This window comes from Cynocephalus volans, chromosome 5 (assembly GCF_027409185.1).
Source record: "Cynocephalus volans isolate mCynVol1 chromosome 5, mCynVol1.pri, whole genome shotgun sequence".
NCBI classification, from domain to species: Eukaryota; Metazoa; Chordata; class Mammalia; order Dermoptera; family Cynocephalidae; genus Cynocephalus; species Cynocephalus volans.
This window is the reverse complement of record NC_084464.1, coordinates 44,425,233-44,447,039: the sequence shown is the minus strand read 5'-3', so window position 1 is coordinate 44,447,039 and position 21,807 is coordinate 44,425,233. Positions and strand designations below refer to the sequence as shown.

Genomic DNA, 21,807 nt, shown 5'->3' with positions numbered 1-21,807 from the left:
ATTAACTGACCATTGGTCAAAAGAATTTAAGTAAAATCTCTTGGCAAATGATCTTGATTTTTGTTCATTTGAAAATGTTTTTCTTATTCTTAAAAGATATAGTCACTGGGTATAAAATTCAAGATAGGCAGTTATTTTCATTGAGCATATTGAAATTGTAACTGCAGTCTGCAGCTGTACCACCCTGAACACATTCAATCTCATCTGAAAACATAACTGCACTATTTCTGGCTTTCATCATTGCTGCTAAAAAGTCATCACTTAGTCTAACTTTTACTCTTTGAAAATAATCAGCTCGCCCCCCCCCCCACCAGCCCCTAGCTGCTTTTAAGGTATTCTCTTTGTCTTAGGTATTCTATGTTTTTACTAGGGTATTCCTTGTGTGTTTTCCTTCTTATTTATACTGCTTGGGATATTTTGAGCTTCTTGAATATGTGACTTGGTGTTTCATTGGTTCCAGAAGCTATTTCCAGAAGGAGGTGGGCAGCATCATCAGTGCTCATGGAGCATTCTTCAACCTCCTCAGTACCTCACACTGACATCTGGCTGGCTGGCTCAGGTATGGGTTTAGCTCTTATAAGAGCAACAATTGACCTGTTACCAGCAGATGGCTACCATGGTACCACAATGGAATTCTGCACCTTCTATCATATGGTGACTGTATATGGTTGTGTTATACCTATATAGCAGGCTTTTCATGCCACTAGGATGGCTCATGGCCCCTGTTTGGGAGATGATGCTGTAATGATTAATGATAGCAAAATTACCTTTGAGTTTAATGGCTGTTTCTTTTCATGTTTGCTACATCTGCTATTGTGAAAAGATCAGAAAATTGTGACCTAGTTATTTGAGGGCAATTTTACAACAAACATTATCAAAATATGATCCTCAGAGCTCCATGCTTAAGATGGGAAACTGAACGGAAGATGATGCAAAAAGACAACACTCAACCTCAGACTCTCCACAGGAGCTGAGACCCAGAGATGCCTCTTGAGGTACTTACATAAAATATTTCCTTTTGCTTAAGGCTTCTTACCCTAGAGAACCCTTCATTACTCTCCTACTGCCAATCTTAGAGACCATTTTTGGTGGGTTTTGAGATAATATTCAGACACAATTAGTGGTAATAAAATACATAGGAAAAATATTTTTTATCTCTCTGATAAGGGTTTATGGCAAGTTGGTGTTTACTCTGTTGAACCCATGCAGAAGGCACCTATGGACACTATGACAACAATCTGCTCTCCAGTGGATCTCAGTGCTTCTCTACACAAAGGTTAAAGGGACACCAAGGTATTTGAAATTTAGCAATTTAAGGACATTTTCACTGAACCGTTAGGAGACTAATCAGATTGCAATTCTAGAAAGCTGAGTTTCTACCTGGGTAAAAATTTCAAATGTGGAGGCCCAATACAGAAAGGACTATCCATTTGTGCCCCATGAGATCAGTCCGAATTGTGCCAAGTTTTCTGATTTCATTGTTAGGTAAATTCATACAGTTGCAATTTTCAACACTCCTTGGTTAGAAAGCCTGTGGTGAGTTCAAGTATATCTCTTCACTTTTCCAAGAAGTTTTATATTTAGACTTCATAGGTGATATTATAACAGTGATCTGCCAGAGTTGTACCAGAGATTTCTGCATGCCACAAATTTCTCCCAACTTTCCATGACCCACTTGAACATTCTTGAACCCATCTAGAATTTTACAAGTCAATGGTTTAAATCTTTACCATGTTAGTGACCCTGTCTTCTAACTATTGAAAGGGCAACTGGAGGCAACCTTAGAAGCCTGTGTGGGTCAAAGCTCCAGTAAATTTCCCATATGAAGCACAAGTTTGTTTTTGATGGTCTGAAGTTACGTGGCTGAAAAACTAGGTAAAAGAATACGGTCAAGATTAACAATATTACAATTAATATCAGCAATAGCACTGATGGAAATGTTGACAGTTAAAAGAATTTTTTTTGGTATTTTTTTTAAATGTTTTGTTTTGGTTTTATTAGTTATGAATATTCATGGAGTACAAAGAAAATTGTCTGAGCCACTCGTGCCTAAGATGTGATGGCTAGATCCATACCGGCATCATGTCCATTACCACAAATTATGATTATACCCCGTGTCCCCACCCAATTATCCCCTCAATCATCCCCAACCTCCCTCCCCATCCCCCTTTCCCCACTCCACTTTTTATCCCTACGTATGCTCTCTCCCTCTGCAAGTCCAGCGCACCACTGTGGTCTTTCTTTCCTTTCTTCTTTATCTCTTAGCTCCCACTTATGAGAGAGTATATATGGTATTTATCCCTCTGTGCTTTGCTTATTTCACTCAATGTAAGTTTCTCCAGGGTCATCCATGTTGTTGCAAATGGGAGAATTTCATTTTTTTTTTATGGCAGAGTAGTATTTCATGGTGTATATATACCACAGTTTCCTTATCCAATCATCCATCAATGGACATTTAGGTTGGTTCCATATCTTGGCTATTCAGAACAGAGCTGCGATGAACATGGGAGTGCAGGTATCCCTTCGACATGATAATTTCCATTCCTTTGGGTATATGATTGCTAGATCATATGGAGGATCTATCTGTAGTTGTTTGATAAACCTCCAAACTGTTTTCCATAGTGATTGTACTAATTTACCGTCCCAGCAACGGTGTAGGAGCGTTCCTTTCTCTCCACATCCTCGCCAGCATTTGTTATTCTCTGTCTTTTTGATTATAGCCAGTCTAACTGGGGTGAGGTGATATCTCAATGTGGTTTTAATTTGCATTTCCCTGATGATTAGTGATGTTGAGCATTTTTCATGTACGTGTTGGCCATTTGTATGCCTTCCTTTGAAAAATGTCTATTCAGTTCCTTTACCCATTTTCTAAATTGGGTTATTTGGTTTTTTACTGTATAATTGCTTGAGCTCCTTGTATATAATGGATATTAATCCCTTGTCAGATGCATAGTTAGCAAAAATTTTCTCCCACTCTGTAGGTTGTCATTTCACTCTCTTGTTTCCTTTGCTGTGCAGAAAATTTTTAGTTTGATATAGTCCCATTTATTTATTTTTTCCTTTGTTGCTTGTGCTTTCAGGCTTATGTTCATAAAGTCTGTAGCCAGACCTAGTTCCTGAAGTGTTTCACCTATATTTTCCCTTAGTAATTTTACAGTTTCAGGTCTTATACTTAAGTTAAAGAATTTTATTTTTAAATCCTGCTCTGGAGAGAAAATAAACGAGCTGTTATATATTTTGCCCAGATGGCAGAATCATTTGCCTTTACGGTTCATTCTTATTATGCTTATGCGTTATTCATAGCTTTAGAAATTGTAAAAGGAATAAGATTCCTCACTTCTACATAAGCTTAAAATTTCTAATAATACTTATGTTATCTTCTGCGATGGTTATTGGAAAGCATTTTCCTCTGCTTAATAATGTAGCTTTGATTTAGATCATTTTTTATTAACTGGTACCTCTGTTCTTTAACAACCGACTGGATTCCTCTGACAACTTTTTTTTTTTTTAAGGTTGGGCCTTAAATTCTCAACTATAGATACTGACAGGGTATCTTTTGCCCCCAGTAATCTCTGGCATCTCTGGATAGATGTGTAATAGCACCAAGTTTTACTCCCTTATCTTGCTTATGTAACCTATGGAATGAACCTATGGGATGCTAGAAATAATTAGTAGTGCTAGAAATACTTATGTTTTGTGGTAAAAAAATATTGGCCCTGTTAATCCATTTCTTGTTATTATTTTTTTCCTTAGATACAGGACCAGGTGACCTGCTTTTTACTTTAAGTTCTAGAAGAGTGGTAGTTGCTTTCTAAAAACTCCTGAGAATATTCTGAGACTACTTGGGTATTCGGATAATAACTGGCTTGCTGATAAGTAAAAATGTCCATTTTTTCAAGATATATTGCAAACTTTCAGGCTTACTACAAATGAGTCTCATTCTGTGACAGTTGGTAGGACTCAAGACACTTTGTAATGCTACAAATTTCCACCTGCCTGTTGTGCAACAAAACAACTTGATTTTACTTGCATGTTCCCAAGAGTGTTATGAATTATTTCCCGTAAAAACAAACCTATGGTCTCATGCATCAAGATCGGAGTCTATAGAAATTCTGTGCTGATGACCACTTTCTTCTGCAAACCAATTTAACTACCTTTTCCTCAGGAAATAAGCTCTTACGTGACACCTCTCAAACACAGCACAGGCTGAGAGGACTGCTTCTCCTCTTGCTTTCAGTGAAGAAGTTTAGCCTAGAGATCACCTGTAGGATTGATGGTTTGATGGCAGTTGCTACATCGTTTTACCTGATGTATCTTTATATTGAATCAATACTGAAGAAAAGTATGAGATATGTAACATTTAAAGCAGCACATCTGCTATGATTTGAATGTGTCTCCTCCAAAATTCAGGTGTTAAAACTTAATGGCCAATATGATGGTCATGAGAGGTGATTAGGCCACGAGGGTTCCTCCCTCATGAATAGGGTTAATCCCCTTGGAAAAGAAACACCACACAGCATTTGGCCTTTTGCCTGTCTGCCTTTCACCATGTAAGGACACAGCATTCCCTGGTAGGATGCAGCCACAAGGTGCCGTCTTAAAGTCTCCACTGGTCCCCTCACCAGACATTGAACCTACCAGTGCCTTGATTTTGGACTTCCCAGTCTTCAGAACTGTGAGAAATAAATTTCTTCTCTATAAATTACCTAGTCTATGGTATTTTGTTATAGCAGCACAAATGGATTAAGATAAATCTTGGTTACTCATAAATATATACAAACTACAGAGTTTAGTTCAGAGCCATTGGCCATTCTTTTTAAACATAAATTTGTGTGATTTGTAAATTGTACATCAAATTTATATAAACAAGTTTTGATAGTGTTCTCTTTAACTCTATTTCAGTATGTTCTTGATATAAAATTACTTTTCTTTGCCACCCTTTTATCCAGTGATACTAAGGTGAACCTTAGCTTGGCATTCCTAGATTACCACACATCACAATTGGTTTGTGAGTAAGCTTCTTAGTTTCTGTTCATCAAATTAAATGTAATATTATCCTAGTTGCAGTTGCACAACTCTCAATAGCACTGAATTATCATTGGGTTCTAGGGACATAGTTTATTCTCAAATCCAGGGATAGTAGTGACTTCTACCCAACCGCTCCAAGAAATTTTAAACTTTTCACATGAATAGAAATGTATTTCTCCAAAGTAAGTGAAATATTATTTCTATTCTATTCTGAGACAATCAAACTTGCACTACATTATGCTGAGAAACCTGAAATAATGACTGAAATAGATTGAATTTCAAAATTTTGAGTCCACTGTTATCTCTAATAAGAAACAGACTTATGCAGGAGCTATGGGTGTCATTACATAAGGTAAATGCCAATTTTGTCATTCCACAGGATGGTAACAATGTTGATGAGAACAGTCTTGGGAGCTAGAATTGCTATCTACCATCTGCCCCCAAATTATATAAAATACTGCCATTTATTAGAAGGAGTAGTCTTATTGATATGCAGATTCATGAATTAAATTGATAAAAATAGTTTTAATATAAGGGACAATATTGTTTTAGAAATAAAATGTGAGGTGGTATGATATAATGGCTGATCTTGAGGGGTTTGTAATCACATATAACTTGGTTCAATATGGAGTATACCATTTACTAGCCTTGTATCCTTACAAAAGTTGTTCAATCTCCCTCATTTTATTCTCTCCATCTGCAGTGATAAAAAAGAGTATTTATCTTATTGAGCTGAAGTGAAAATTAAATTAAAATATGATGTATAAAAAGAGTTAGTACAATTAACTGTGAGTACAAAGTAAAATGTACAAAAATAGCTCTAAATTTTAGTCATTTTTATTGCAGCATGGTGATTATCCCTATCACTAGAAATAAGGCCTAAAGAATGACTGCTTATCAGAACTGTGGTAGAGTGATAGAGTGTGAATTAGTGCAGACATTTACATGTATCGTTGTCTTTTAAAAGTCCATTCTGAATCTGAAACATACATTTGTATTAATATAATTTGTAATAATTATCTAAAGATACAATTATATGCTTACAATTATATGATTACATCAAATGATGTAATTCTAGTTTTTCCATAGTGTCCTATTTCCTGAACATTCTATAATGTTTGCATTAACAAAGTCTTCTTATATCTTTTCTTAGGATAAAGCATGAGAAGAGGAACAATAAAGGGACATATCCTCAATAAAATGAGGAAGTCATATTGGGAATCAGGATCAAGGGATTAAACATTTTTTTTACATAAAATGTTAATTATTTTAAAGCAGAGATGTTGTGTCAAAGGCTGATCTGGAGTTCTCTATTTATCTCTCACCTCCCGGCATACTTTGATTTGGACAGTTGACATCACATTGTTAGGTTAAATGCTATACAAAGGTAACTTCCAGACCCTCCATTCCACATAAATGTCCTCCTCCAAGCCCTTGCCTATGTGTATTCTGGAGATATCACCATACTCAGTGACAGCATCTGGAGACAAACTTGAAAAACCTTTTCACTCAGGTTAAATTATTGACTAACTTTCCATTTCTTTTAGTTTATCAGAGACATTCCTACTTGTAAGGAGCTACAGATTATACCCTCCAATCAGCAGCTATAATTCTGTCACATCATCAGTTGCCAGGGGAGGCCGCTCCTTGAGGTGTCCACAGAATCACAGCATTTTCCAGTGTAAAAATGCATGAGGGATCACAATATCTTCATTTCAACTGTGAGAGGTTAAGTAATTTTTCTAAATGTACAGCACTAAGTAATGGTGCAATAAGGACCAGATTAAAGGTTTCCTGACTTGCAATCATCTTTCCTCTATCCTCTTGATTCCTAAGCACACTCTCACACACACTTGTTCAAACAGCTGTCTTCAAGAGAGATATATGCTCCTACAAGGCTCACACCTGTGAATGCGTCACTGACCAGCACAGAGCCGGCTCCCATAAGGGCCCAATTAAAGTATTTCAGATGTGACTGGATCAAAATTTTTAAGTACTAAATTAAAACAATCCTTCTAATGAAGGAAATTCTGTTTCAAAAGAGGACCTTTTTACTGAATCTCTAGCCAGCAACTGATGATGTTATTTATCTCTGATGCTGATTGGTTTTCCAGCACTGAGATTACCCAATCCAGGGACAAAGAAATGAATACCTTGGTTCCTACTATTTGGGATGTGGGTGAAGGAGGTCATAGTTCTCACTGAGTGAGACTTGCCTGCTCCTCTAGCACCCGGTCCTCTCCTGTTCTCCAGCATGGTGTGTCTGTGGTTCCCTGGAGGCTCCTGGATGGCAGCTTTGACAGTGATACTGATGGTGCTGAGCCCTCCTCTGGCTTTGGCCAGGGACACCCAATGTAAGTGCACACCTTGGGTGGTGAGCTGTCATGGGATGGGGGGAGGAAAGAAGTTAACTTTGTCACTGTGTCCAGGCCATGTCCCTTAAAAAATTGTGATATTTTCTTCACTGACCACCTATATTTATCCTATGAATCTTAATTATTTCAAAAAGGAGCCTGGATTCTTGCCCTCTCTAGGAGACCTGTGTAAGGGGCCTCCATATAGGTTATTTCTTCTCAGTTCTCCTCCAATAAAACCTCTCCAGCCTTGCATCACATTTCCTCAGGGTCTGGAGAGGATTTAGATATCACAAGGTTAAAATATTTCCCCACCCAGGACTTCCTTTTATTATGTTGAGCTTTGCCAGAAAAAAAGAAGTTTTTCCTGAAAATTTTATAGGGAGTCTAAAGAAATTTGAAGAGTCTCTCCTAGAAGATCCTGTGTTATGTCCACAAAAGGATCTGTGACTTTGGTGCCTCTCCCTAATGTGTGAGAATGTATCAGGAGACTCCCACATTATCTTCTTTCTTTTCTCCCCAAACTACAATGTGTATAAAGCCTGTATCTCTCTACTGAAGGTTCTTTGATGGAAGTTGGGGTTAGTACGGTCTCTTCTTCTCCTGTGGAAAGCACCCTGGAGCTTAAGAAGAGCACCTTAGTTCTTAGAATGATCCTATCGATAAGGAACATCTATGGGGTATTCTTCGGTGCCTTAGAGAACTTCAGGCATCTTCTGAAAACACGGCACAGGCTCGTGTTTATTATGAATCTATTTTGAACCTTTCTATACTATCAGTTTTCCTACTTCTCCTACATTCTCTGATTAGAGCCCAGGAGAAGAGATTCAACTAGCATAGGATAAATTATATGAAATTTTGCTTTTGTAAGTCAAAAATAGTCAAATATTAGCAATTTCATTTGCTTTAAACTCTCCACCCTGAGGAGGGGTACAGAGAGAGTGTGAAGGTTGTTAACATCCCATTGAGCTAAAAGCCAATAAGCAAGTCAAGGAAATTTATTCGCCGCCTGGGTCTTGTCTCTACCTGCATAGATTTTTTCATCATGCCCTTTGTTTTCCTTAATTAGCCATATCTGGTCACCTCTCCCTCCATTCTTTCCCCAGCTGTGTCATCACCGCCACTAAAACTCCCCAAAGTCTGCACAATCCTTAGTAGTATAAGAGATCTGTCAGAAGAGATAAAACTTAATGAAAATTTCCTCCTCTCTTAAAATCAGATTTGCTTTATCTCCGAATCCTTTTTCTTTTCTTTTCCCCCCTATATAAAGATGACTGGTAAGAGGATCTTAACCCTTGACTTATTGTTGTCAGCACCACACTCTCCCAAGTGAGCTAACCAGCCATCACTATATAGGGATCCGAACCCATGGCCTTGTTGTTATCAGTACCACACTCTCCCAAATGAGCCACGGGCTGGCTGCTCCAAATACTTTTTCTAACTAGAAGGAAGAGAAAGAGGAAGTTTGCCTGTATTTCTCACAGAGAATAGAAGGAATACAGTGTGTCATCAGAAGAAAACAGTGTTGGAGCTTGAGCTCCTCCTTACTTTCCAGGATCCCCACAGTGATCCATTTGCAGAATCCTAGTTTTTCATTTAGATCACGGGTATTTTTCTGAGCAACTGTTATGTGCTGGGATATGTTCTGGGCTCAGAGAATTCTATTCAGAGAAGATAGAAAAAGTCTCTACTGTCATGAAACTTACCTAATAACAGAAGAGATAGACAATAGCCCAATAAAAATTTAACAAAGAAAATTACAGAGCACAATAAGTGCTCTGAAAAACAGGCATCAAAGTAATAGGACATAGTGAATTGGATTCACCCAGCTCTTCAGTTCAAGTGTCTGAGGAGCTCTCCCTGAGCAAGTGTCATTTATCTGAGACATGAACGATGACAAGAAGACAGCCATGTGAAGATCTAAGGGATGAGTGTTCCAGGGAGAGGGAACAGGGAAAGGCCAAAATGTGGGAAGATGTGTGCCGTGTTTAAGCGACAGAAAGAAGCCTAGAGTGGCTGAAGCGTAGCGAGCAAGGCGGTGGAGTGGCATTGACGAGGCAGGCTGGAGAGGAAGTCAGGAGCCTAATCCTGTTAGGACCTGATGGCCATGGTAAGAAATCTGAATGTTATTGAAGCAGATATGGGAATCTACCTGAGGGTTACAAGGACAGTCAATTTACATTCAGTTAAAAAAAATTCTAGCTGTTAGAAGACATTAGATTGTTGGGGTTCACAAGCAGAGTCAGGGAGACCATGTGTGCACAGCAGAAGTCTCTAGGGAAGACAAGACTGTGGCTTCATTTAGTGCAGTAGTGATAAAGACAGGGACAAAGATAAAGTGAACAGAGTTGGGATAGATCTTTTTTATGACTTGTCAATACATTAAACATAGAAGGGGATAGAGAATCAAGCTTTTTTTTAAGGACTCTGTCTTAACCAATAGGTGGATGGTGTTGCTTATCAAGATAGGAAAGACTGTGGTAGGAAATGATTTGAAGTGATTAGAAATAAAGGTTTTGTTGAAGTTAAGTTTGAAGTGATTTTTTGACATTTCTGTAGAGCTGTCAAGAGGTCTTTTGAATATAAGAGACTGAAGTTCAGGGTGAGGCCAGAGCTGGAATTATATATGTTGCCATCATCAGCACATGTACTGTGTTAAATTCCAGGAAAGTAGAAAAGGTTTCATAGGGAGAGAGTTTATGTGTAGAAAACAAGAAGAGAGCCAAGGGCCAAGCCCAGAGGGCCAAGAGCCAGCAAAGGGGACTGACAAGGAGTTCCACTGATGTTGGAGAAAAACCAAAGGAAAGTGATGCATGAAAGTTAAGGAAAATAGACTTTGTTCAAGGCAGAGGGAGTAGCCAGCTGTGATGAGTGCCACCAACAGGTGGATGAAATGAGAACAAGGCAAAGAAGTGTTGCTTTGCCTCACGTGGGATGATGGAGATGCAAAAAGGATTACTCAAAGCCCATTTCTTCCAAGCAGTGAGAGACCCTGAAGGGGTTAATTTCCTGGAACCCGCAAGAGAGAGGCATTCCTTCTTTTGGAAATTAAACACAAACTGGGGTTCTCTCCCTGCATTTATTCTCCAGACCAGGAAGTTACAGAAAAGGAACATAGGTGGGGCTTGGCTAAGTATAGTTTGACAGTAGTGGCTGGTAACATCAGGAAATAACAAAGTGACATTCCACAGTGCAATTTGCAAAAGGTTAAGTCATCCACCAACAAAAGCTTGATCTTAGCAAACATTGTTTTTCCCTACAGCAATTTCCCCAGCATTTTTACATATCAATCAAGTAACTTGTCTGTCCTTGAGCCAGCAACCTTGCTGTGTTACAATTCTATATCCACAACAGACTTTAGCCAGGGGAAAGTTTCCTGTCTTTTGCTAAACCTGAGACTACAGGGATTTGCAAGCTAGGCCCTGTGAAATACATTTGCTTTATAAATGTTAGTATATTACACGAAGAAGCAAGTGCTGAGTTTGGTGGACTTGACATTTCCAGTCAGTGGAGTGTCCAGAATGGAAGCCGGATTGACTGTTTGAAGAGAGAGTGGGAGCTGAGGAAGTGAGGCCTGGATTACAGTTGACTCTTCTGCGTAGCCGGCCTCAGGAAAGGAGTGTGATCTGGGATCAGGGAGCCAGCTGGACCTAAAGTAAAAGAATAAAGACCCTGAAGAGAAGTAGGAGGACTTGAGAACCAGGGATGTTCAGTCATTAGCAAGAAAACACTAGAGGGTTATTGTCTGCAGTGATGACTGGTGATGCAAAAAGTCACTAATTCATAAAGTCAATATTTATTAATGACTTAAAATACTCCAGTTATTAGCCTAGGCAGTGAGAATGGAGTGATGGACAAAATAAACCTGGTCTCTGTCAGCATAAATGTGAATTTCAGATAATAATGATTTATATGAAATCTAAATTTAACTGGGCATATTATACTTTTGTTTGCTATATCTGGCAACCCTAAATTGGGCACATGAACATGGACTACAGTGCTAACTATGCAAGCTACAGTGAACAGCAACTGCCCACATTTTTTCAAAAAATTTCTCATCTGTGTAGAAGGCACTTGGAGAATTTGGAAATGGTGAGATAGACCTTGTCTGATCCAGAGGGCACTCCTCTCAGCCTTCATTTCTAACCAGCAGTGGGAGCATTGTGAAGGTCTCTACTCAAAGTCCAGGGACCTGCTCATTTTTTGTAAACTCTATATGAGAATGCCATCTTAGTAGTTTCTCCCCTTCTGAGGGGAGTTCACTACAGAAATGGGAATTCTACATCTGGCCAAGGCTGGTCATTTTATGCCTAGTGGTATTATTGGGAGTAGGAGGCCGAAAATTAGAAAATCAATTAGTTGGGGGCATTGAACATAAATAAAATGGCTATGGCTGAAGCTTATCCGAATAGATAAGTAGTGGATCAGTAGCAGAGAAATTAAGAAATAAGATGTTGTAAGGGCTGGCCCACAGCTCACTCGGGAGAGTATGGTGCTGATAACAACAAGGCCACGGGTTCGGATCCTATATAGGGGTGGCCGGTTGGCTCACTGGGTGAGCATGGTGCTAACAACACCAAGTCAAAGGTAAAGATCCCCTTACCCCTCATCTTTAAAAAAAAAAGAAAGAAAGAAAGAAGATGCTGTAAAGGATAAATTATATGACTTGATGACCAGTTACCAAGGCAAAGAAATCAGTAAACGTTCATTCATCCTGAACAAATTTATTTTGCTGGAAAAGTAGCTCTGCACTGGGACCAGATTCCTAAAAAACATAAGTTTCATGTAGGACCAAGATTTTCAAATGATATAATATTGGCAGATTTTCAATGTAATTCTCAGCTGCTCCATAATTAACAGTAGCATTTTCACCACACATTTTTCAGATTGTTTACACTAGCGGTTCTCACCCAGGGATGATTCACCGCCCACCCTCCCTCCCTCCCTCCTCCCATCCCCTGAGGAACATTTGGCAATACCTGGAGCCATTTTTGGTTGTTAAACCATGAGTTTCTTGTGACATCTCTTGAGTAGAGGCCAGAGATGCTGGCAGATAAACCTACAATGTGCAGAACCACCACCTCCCCTCCTAAAGAGTTATCAGGCTCAAATGTCAATAGTGCCCAAGTTGAAAACACCTTATGCTGGGCTGCCTTAATATCCTAAACTCATACTTTGTATATACACATGCCTCTCGATTCAGTTCTTCGTGGTTTATTTTTGCTTGTTTCATTAGCAAAAAAACTAGACACATAAACTCACCACTTTCTTGAATCCATTCAATCAACGCAAGTTCATTTTCATTTTTATTTTGTGCCTTATGCAATGTTTTTCAAACCTTTCATGAGTTCTTGGTCATCACTATTTCTACTAACTTTCAACAACTTGCACTTATGAGTCACAAAGAGTGGTAACTGCCACAAATCTTCTTTAGTAAAGTGCCTCAAACTTCTGCAGTAATTCTACATTCTATACTGCTGATCTCAGATGCTCCCATTTATTGATCTCACTTTTAATCACAGGATTATTCTTTAACTCTTTTAGACATTTTCACAGTTCAATTATACATAAAGACAAATAATAAAAAACATATACACATATAAAAGAATATTACCAATGTGTGTCTATTTATACATGTATGTAGGTATGTTTATATATATTGAAACCACAGAAGCACATGTCACATGAGAGCTCTCATTTCACCCCTTGCCTTTTCAGGTCAGATTTGCCAAATGAGTTTTGGCACCAAATTTTTAAAAATCTGGTTTTCAGATTTTGATTCAGAAATGCAGAAAAGGGTTTGTGGACCTGTACTGGGATCATGGTGTGAATCTCTTTAAAATCCTTTGATAGTTTCCCATTGCCTTTAGTATAAATCCAAAATCCTAACATCACCCCCAGGCTTTTAATTACCAGCTTCTTGTGATTTCTCCAGTCTAATATTTCACCCTGCTTCCTGCCACCCTCTGCATGTCAGTGGACCCTCTTCTGGTTCCCTGAAGAAATTCATCGATCCCTTCAAACTGTCGCACATTGTATTGTCTGTACCTGGACTGTTCCCCGCTTTCCCCAGAACACGCACACCCTCTCCACGCTCTTACTGTAGCTCACACCAACTTGACCTTTCGTGTCCCATCTTAGACGCCGTTCCTCAGTCCTCCTCTGGCACCCGCGTGTCATTTGGATCGTGCTGTCATTCTCTGTCACAGAGCTCCACGCGTCCCTTTGGCCATTTCGCAGTCCTGTGTACATCCTTGCGCTTCTGTACCCATCGCTTTCGCGGCACTTTCACTCCGTGAGCGGAGCGGAGATGTCCTTGTTCGCTTCTTTGCAGCCCCAGGGGCAGCACAGCCTGGCACAGGTCAGCAGTGACGAGTGTTTACAGGACGAACGAGGCGGGACGCGCTGGAGGACGGGTCGAGAGCTGTGGGACGGAGGAGCGGCGCGCGTCTCCCGGGGGAGGCTCCGGGGCAGGCGGCGCGGGCGGCCCTGCAGGGGCAGCTCCCGGCCCGCTCGCAGGGGGTCCCAGGGCTTTCCCGCCGCCCGCGCCGCCTCCCTCCGCCTCGGGCGACAAAGGAGTAACGCGCGCATCAAGTGACGGGATCCTTCCTGTCCCCGCAGCACGTTTCTTGGAGCATGTTAAGCATGAGTGCCATTTCTCCAACGGCACGGAGCGGGTGCGATTCCTAGACAGATACTTCTATAACCGGGAGGAGTACGTGCGCTTCGACAGCGACGTGGGGGAGTACCGCGCGGTGACCGAGCTGGGGCGGCCGGACGCTCCGTACTGGAACGGGCAGAAGGACTTCCTGGAGCAGAGGCGGGCCGCGGTGGACACGTACTGCAGACACAACTACCGGGTTGGCGAGAGCTTCACGGTGCAGCGGCGAGGTGAGCGCGGCGGGGCGGCCGGGGCGGGCGTGTGACCGAGTGACGCGCGGGCCTGGGTGGGCGCGCGATTGTGACAGCACGAGCTGTGACGTGCGTGTGAGTGCGTCGGGGACAGCGCGTGTTTAAGAGCAGCGTGGGACGTGAGAGCGTGGACAGTGTGAGTGTGGTCGGCGGCGCCCGCGAGGCCAGGGCGGGCCAGAGAAGCTGCGTTCGGGGCGCGCAGGAGACAGTGTCCGGGGTGGGTGCGGGGGCGCAGCGGCAGCGCCTCACGTCGTCCCCGGTGGCCGCGGGGGCTGGAGATGCAGGGAACGGTGAGTGCGGCGGGACATTGCCCATGTGGGGAGGCGAAATTTAGGGCGTCTGTGGTTGGCGTGAAGGGTCGGGGCGGAGAGGTGACGGAGGTCAGAGGTCTGGGATGCCGTGAGGAGGCCTGGCACACACTGGCCTTGGCACACACCTTCTTAGTCCTGAGCCCCTGACATAGGTGTGCTGTGTTCGCATAAGCATTTCATTGAGAAAAAAGCGTCAGGCTAATTTGGAGGACGGGGGATGGGGGGAAGTGACCTCCTCCGAGGCACCTCTGACCTTTCTGAGCCTTCTTTTAATTCTAAATTTCCTGCTCTTTTTTTCTTAGCCTATGTATTTTTACTTGTGGAAATGAATGTGAAACTAGCTTCTCGAATTACACTTTTGTTACTTGAAGTAATGCTCATAGTATTTAAGTAGTTACATATTATTCCTCTGAATACTTGTAACACAGTCTACCTCACACTCTCCTTGGCTGGATCTTAATATTGCCAAATAGTTGCAAATTTAGATAGCTTTTCAATTTTTAATTAATATTTCCTTGATTTCTATGGCTAGTAAACGTTTTTCACATATCTATTGGCCAATTACAGTGACCGCTCTAAGAAATATCTATCCTGTATTATCTCTTGAGTCCTAGTGTTTTTCTCAGTGGTTTTGTGGTTTCTTTACGCAGTAAGAATATTAACACTTTGCTGATATTCAGTTCAGCGTTTTCTCCAGTTTATGGTTTACATTTTATTTTTCTTTATTATTTTCCATGTTAAGAATTTAAGTACTTTTATTTAATATATCACAAAATTGTTGGTAATGATTTACCATCAGTCTTAATTCTATCATTTAGTGGTATTGTAAAAATGTTTTCCCCAAGTTTCTCCTTCTTTCTTTTAAAATAATTGTATTTATTGAAGGTCTGCTGGGGTCAGGGATTGTGCCAGGCATTAAACACACATATTGATGAGTCCCAGACCCAGTCTTGCCCTCAAATCTCAGTTTAGAAAGAGGGACAATTGTAAAATAACAATGCTATTTATAGATATTCTCGTTTTGCATAAGAGCAGGATTGGTCACCCAAGTGAAAATATAAGAACTTTTGACACGAATCGTCATCCATTGCTGCTATCCCTGCCCTTCAGGACTCATGCTTTTCTTCAGACTCAGCTCACAGCATTAGAGAATCATCTCTATCTGTTCCTGCTTCTCAGGGTAGAGCCATTTCTGTGGCATTCTATGCTGTGAGTGCATCAAGATGACATTCCTAAGATCTATTCATATTTCTTTCAATCATATTTTCTTTCAGAGTGAGCAAGAATAAATAGCTAACGTATATTGAAGGCTAAGTTCTAGTCATTGCTTTACATATTTTAGCACTTAACTGTAATAGATAAGTTAATATCATTATCTGCCTTTGTAAGTGAGAAAGCTGAAGTAGATGGAAATTTAAAATTCTCTCTCAGGATCAGCCAGTAAGAGGCAGAGGCTGGACTTGAACACAGGCATCCTGGCTCCAGAAATCACTCTTTTAATTAGTACCCTAGATGCCTTGCAAAGGTTTGCAAACACTTCAGTTAAACAATGAATAACTATTTTGAGCTATGAAAAAAAATGCAATTTTCTCCAACATTCTCAAATCTAATGGGCCCCTGCTGTAAGGACTAAATTCAAGGCTCATGACAATATTAGGCTACATGGCCAGCTTTGAGGGAGGCAGGCCTGAGACCTGAGCCTAGGTTTGGAGAAAGAAAGAAAGAAAGAAAGGCAGCCAACCAAGGAGACTTACTCTGCCTTCCTCACCATTTTCTCTCCTAGTTGAGCCTACAGTGACTGTGTATCCTATGAAGACCCAACCATTGCAGCATCACAACCTCCTGGTCTGCTCTGTGGATGGTTTCTATCCAGGCAACATTGAAGTCAGGTGGTTCCGGAATGGCCAGAAAGAGGAAACCGGGGTGGTCTCCACAGGCCTGATTCAGAATGGAGACTGGACCTTCCAGACCCTGGTGATGCTTGAAACGGTTCCTCAGAGTGGAGAGGTTTACACCTGCCAAGTGACGCACACGAGCCGGATGAGCCCTATCACGGTGGAATGGAGTGAGAAGCTTTCTGACCTCATAAATTTCTCACGCACCAGGAAGGGGGTTTTGCTTAATGCTAGTGTCAGTTTCTCCTCTCCCCTCACCATATTTTTGTTTGCTGTATTGTTTCTTCTCCTTCAGCACAGGTCACTGGGGGTAGCCCTGTGAACAGCTTCTCCAAATACTTATACCCCCTGAAGAAGCAATTACACTTGGCAGGCAGAAAAGAGGCTGTGAACCTTCCCATGATACTATAGGTCACAGTCACCCAGGTGGCCCTGGGTTTCAGACCCTGTCTCTGGAGCTGGGCTTGCATTTCTGATGCTGCTGCTCTGAGCTGTTCATTCTGATCTGAGAAGAGGAGCAATGTGGGGCCTTCCTGACATGAGGGAGCTCAGTCTCAGTTCTGCCTTTTATTAGCTCTGTCATCCTAGACAAGCTATACTTAACCTCACTGAGTTCCAGACTCGTCATACATCAGATGTCATTTCAGGGCTATGATATTTAATTGAGTTCAGTGCGTGAACCTTGTAGATACTCAGTGTGATGTTTTCAAATCTCTTTTCCAGAAAAGACCAATTATTCTAGCTCTTCTAGTTCGGGTTTCTTCCCCCATTCACAAATCGCTGAATCTCAGGGTCTCAAATAGAGAAGTTAGACTTGGGATAAAAATCTCTAAACTTGGCTTCTTCTCTCAGGGGCACAGTCTGAATCTGCACAGAGCAGGATGCTGAGTGGAATTGGGGGCTTTGTGCTGGGCCTGCTGTTCCTTGGGGTGGGGCTATTCATCTACTTCAGGAATCAGAAAGGTAAGGCACCTTTTGATAACTGAGACTACCCATAGACTTTACTGGAGGAAGAAATATGGCTTTGCTCAAGTTAGTCATCTGTGTATCTATGGACCTGTATAAAGCCTTTTTTTTCCCATTTGACCTCAGATTTTTTGGAAATCCAGAAATCAACGATCCATGGTTACTGTGTCAAAGCATAAGGGGTTATGACTTACAGAGGCAAGAGAAGGTTAACAAGCATAGAGATCTTGGGTAGAGAACCTGGGGCAAATGAAGAAGAGCCACTAAGGCTATCGAAGTTAGGCTGGATTTGTGTGACAGAAGCTTTGTAGGTTACACGCTCTCAGTTTCTGCTGTCCTCTCTCCCCCAGCTGATGTGGGTTGCGGTCTTAGAGAAATCTAGGTGGAAGATTTGGTGCTGGGGACTTTGTATGTGGGGATAGATTTTCCTCCATATTTTTTAAAAGTATATATCTTCCCCTTTCTTTCCCAGGAAATTCTGGACTTCAGCCAACAGGTAATGCCCTTTAATCCTCTTTTAGAGATAGATTTGGTTTCCCTAGAATAGATGGTAGAGGTGACAATACCTGACAAAGAAGTAATAGGAAAGCTGTTGAATTCAAATTTCTGATCAGGCGATTTATAATAAAGCTGCTTCTCTCCACTTAATAAAAGGCCTGTGCTCTAAAGAAGCATTGTCTCAAGGAGACGTAAGAATTTTTTTTCTTTTTACTGTAATGCTATCACATAAGGTCCAAGAGAAGAAGAATTAACCTGTTTGTTGACTTAGGTCTGGAAACAACATTCTCCCGTGTCTTCTGCAGGACTCCTGAGCTGAAGTGAAGACGACACCCGAGGAGAAACCTTCTGTCCCAGCTTCTTTGCAGCATGAAAAGTTTTCCTGCTTGGCTCTTATGCTCACACAAAGAGAGTCTTTCTCAGGACCTGGTTTGCTCCTGGTTCGGTGACCCTACAAACAATGTCCTCCCTGGTGGCCTTCCTCAGCCTCTGCCCTTGGCCTGGAAGTCCCAGTGTTGACTGCAGTACCTGATCTTCATTCTTTCCCAGTCCCCTTTGTATTCAACCCTTAACTGCCCCCTGTGCATCTGAACTCATCTTTTACGCACATTACTTTATTAAATTTTTCTCTAATAAATATGGAATGAAAATCATCTGCTTCGTATAGTTTCAAGAATAAGAAGTAGAGAGAAAAGAGTGAGGGAAGATTACATCACATACAACAATGGTTTTCATTTATATTCCTGAATTTTGGTCAGATGTGAATCTGGAAGGTTTCTTGCCTTGTTCCTTGATGCTTCCTGTGTTTTCTGCATTCTGTGATTAGGCATATTTAGCTGAGCTAGGAGAAAGCCCGTGCTGAACTCTGATCATGGTGGACTCCTACATCCATGCATTCTCTAAGACAAAAACACAGGTCTCTTCACACCGTAGGGTACAGGAAGGGGACAACAAATATAAGAAATTCAGGTAACTTGTAAAGGATATACCCTCAAAATTTTTATAATCATGTTCTTAGGACTCTTCCGCTTTGATTTAAAAATGAAGTAACTAAACCCGAGTACTTCTTAAACTTAGATTAAGGATGAGCTTCAACACCTCGATCTTTTTCTGTCTCTCAGATAAAAATGAGTAGCATGCTGACTCTTTGGCTTGGGATGCATTCCTCCCCTTACGTCATTTCACAAGGTCTTCAGGGCAAAGCCACAACTCTAAAGGAAAATATGTATTTCTGAGTCCCTCAGGATTATGTGACATACTTCTGTGTGACATAGGAGAATGCCTAGTAGATCTTACCTTAGGAGAAATCAGAAATAACACTGGGAAACAAAGGTGAATGTATGAATAAACTGATACACATCCAAATAATTTAACACTCTGCAGCTGGAAGAAAAAAAATGAGAAAGACTCGGTAACGTGCTATGGAATAATCTCCAAAATATGTTTGGAATAAGGTACAGGATTGTACCCAAGGTTGGTTATGAAGGATTATACACAGAGATAGTGTGGTGACAACAGAAATCCCATGCTTTGTGGATTCCCAGATGTTCATTAGAAACCGGTATTTAATAACTAAGGGAGGAACAGGAGGTCTTTTAGAAGAAACGTAGTTTCTTTCCTTTTGGAGGTGGCACCCAAAGGGATCAATCTTCCTACCTGTCTGGGTGTTGGTTCTTTTCTTCTGGGTGAGACACTTTGCAGAAAAAAGAGCAAGTGAGATTTACTATTGGGAATCCCCAACCCTTCTCAGATTTACTGGTTTTTCTGTAGCCAATGGGGATAAAGAGTGAGGCAGCATCACTTATTTCCAGCAGGTATATCTGACTAGAAGGTCTTTATGATAAAGTCTTAAAGAGAAATCAAGGGAGGATCGGATGACTAAGTTAGATGTTGATAAGAAAGGTTGAAAATTTCCTTTAGTGGAATGAATTAGGTCATGGTTAGATGGTTAGTGAGGGATGAGTATTTTCAGAGTAAGGCAATAGCGTGAGGTTTGGAGCAGCTGAGCATCTAAAGTGAAAGAGACGTGTTGCCTGGATTTACATGTCTCTATGGGAAATCTCTGCTAATATTAAAAGCATACATAAAAAGCTATGATGCTGATATCTCACTGCTATTCCTGTTATAGAAGAATTGGGAACTGTGAGAAAGATCTATCCCAACTCTGTTTGCCATGGGCTTATTGTGCACAGATAACGAAGGGAAAATCAAATAATGAATTATTGTTTATTTCCCACCAGGCACTGAATTATGCACTTCCAGATACTTTACTTTATTTAATTCTTATCATAGCCTTGCAGTAGGTGTATTATGTCACAGTATGTTCGTAGTTAACTGCTGCACATTAAAATACGTTAATCACCTAGTACTCAATAAATATTGATTACTGGGGTCTGTTCAGGAAAGCAAATATTTTGCATTTTTAACACTATATAGTAAAATAGAACACACATACAGAAAAACACATAAAGCATAAATGTACAACTTAATTGATCATTATAATGCCAACATCCATGGAACCACCACCCAGATCAAGAAATAGCACACTGGGCCTGGAACCCAGAGGCCCCAACGTGACTTTTCCTGTCGACACTGCTCTCCCTTCCTACCAACATAACTCACCATCCAGACTTTCACAGCAATCACTTCTTTGCTTCTCAGTATACCTTCAAAACCTGGTATGTATCCCTAAACATGCTTAGTGACAATATATAAACTAAATGTTACAGTATGTTCTCTTTTGTGCCTGTTTTGTGATCTAATTATTTTTGATCAAGCAGCCAGGAAACAATGGGCTTGCTGATAAATGCTGCTGGATCAACCAAATATTCTTATCAAAAAATAAAATAAAATTTGACACATCTCACATCATACACATATTAATTTCAGTAGAATTGTATATCGATAGGTAAAAAGCAATAAAAACTTCCAGAAGACAATATTAGAGAATATCTTTAGGACCTTGAGGTAGAAAACGATTTTAAGAACCAGATCTAAAATTCAAAAAGAGAAAAGATTATCAGTAGTCACAAATATAATATACTTAAATAGAGACAGTGCTGTGATTTGAGTGTGTTCCATGAATTCATGTGCTGGAAATCTGGTGCCTGCTGTGGTGGTGTTGGAGGGAGAGCCTTTAAGAAGCAATTAGGTCATTAAGAGGGATTAATTCCACTCGCAGGACTTGGTTAATTCTCTCAAGAATGAGTTCTTGCTGTCACAGGACTGAATTAGTTACTGTGAGGGTAGGTTGTTATAAACTGAGACAGCCCCACACGTATTGCCCCTTTTGCATGTGCCTGCTTCCCCTACCACTTCTCCACCATATTATGATGCAGCATGAGGCATGAGAGGAGATATAAGGTACATGCACCATATTTTCTTTATTTATTCATCCATTGATGGACACGGGTTAATTTCATAAGATGGCTATTATAAATAATGCTGTAATGAAAATGTGAGATCATATATATAAATAATGTGAGTTCAGATATCTCTTTGACACTGATTTCAAGTCCTTAGGATATAAACTCTGTAGTGGGATGGCTGGATTATAGGATAGCTCTATTTTTAGTTTTTTGAGGGCCCTCCATACAGTTTTACATAATGACTGTACCAATTTACATTCCCACCAACAGAGTACAAGGGCTCCCTTTTCTGCACATCCTCACCAACACTTATCTTTCATCTTTTTGGTGATAGCCATTCTGTGAGGTGATATCTCATCATAGTTTTAATTTGCATTTCCCTAATGATTAGTAAAGTTGAACATTTTTTCATATAACTGCTGACTCTTTGTATGTCTACTTTTGAGAAATGTGTATTCAGCTCATTTGCCCTTTT

General features: G+C 40.6%; 1 protein-coding gene across 1 annotated transcript; it reads left to right on the top strand.

Moving 5' to 3' along the window:
• Positions 1-7,239: 7,239 nt before the first annotated feature.
• On the top strand, positions 7,240-18,617 carry LOC134377672 (HLA class II histocompatibility antigen, DRB1 beta chain-like). The gene is made up of 6 exons (XM_063096223.1): positions 7,240-7,382; positions 14,004-14,273; positions 16,389-16,670; positions 17,353-17,463; positions 17,939-17,962; positions 18,270-18,617. The coding sequence occupies exons 1-6, from the start codon at positions 7,283-7,285 to the stop codon at positions 18,281-18,283; spliced, it is 801 nt and encodes a 266-aa protein (XP_062952293.1). The 5' UTR covers positions 7,240-7,282; the 3' UTR covers positions 18,284-18,617.
• Positions 18,618-21,807: the final 3,190 nt, after the last annotated feature.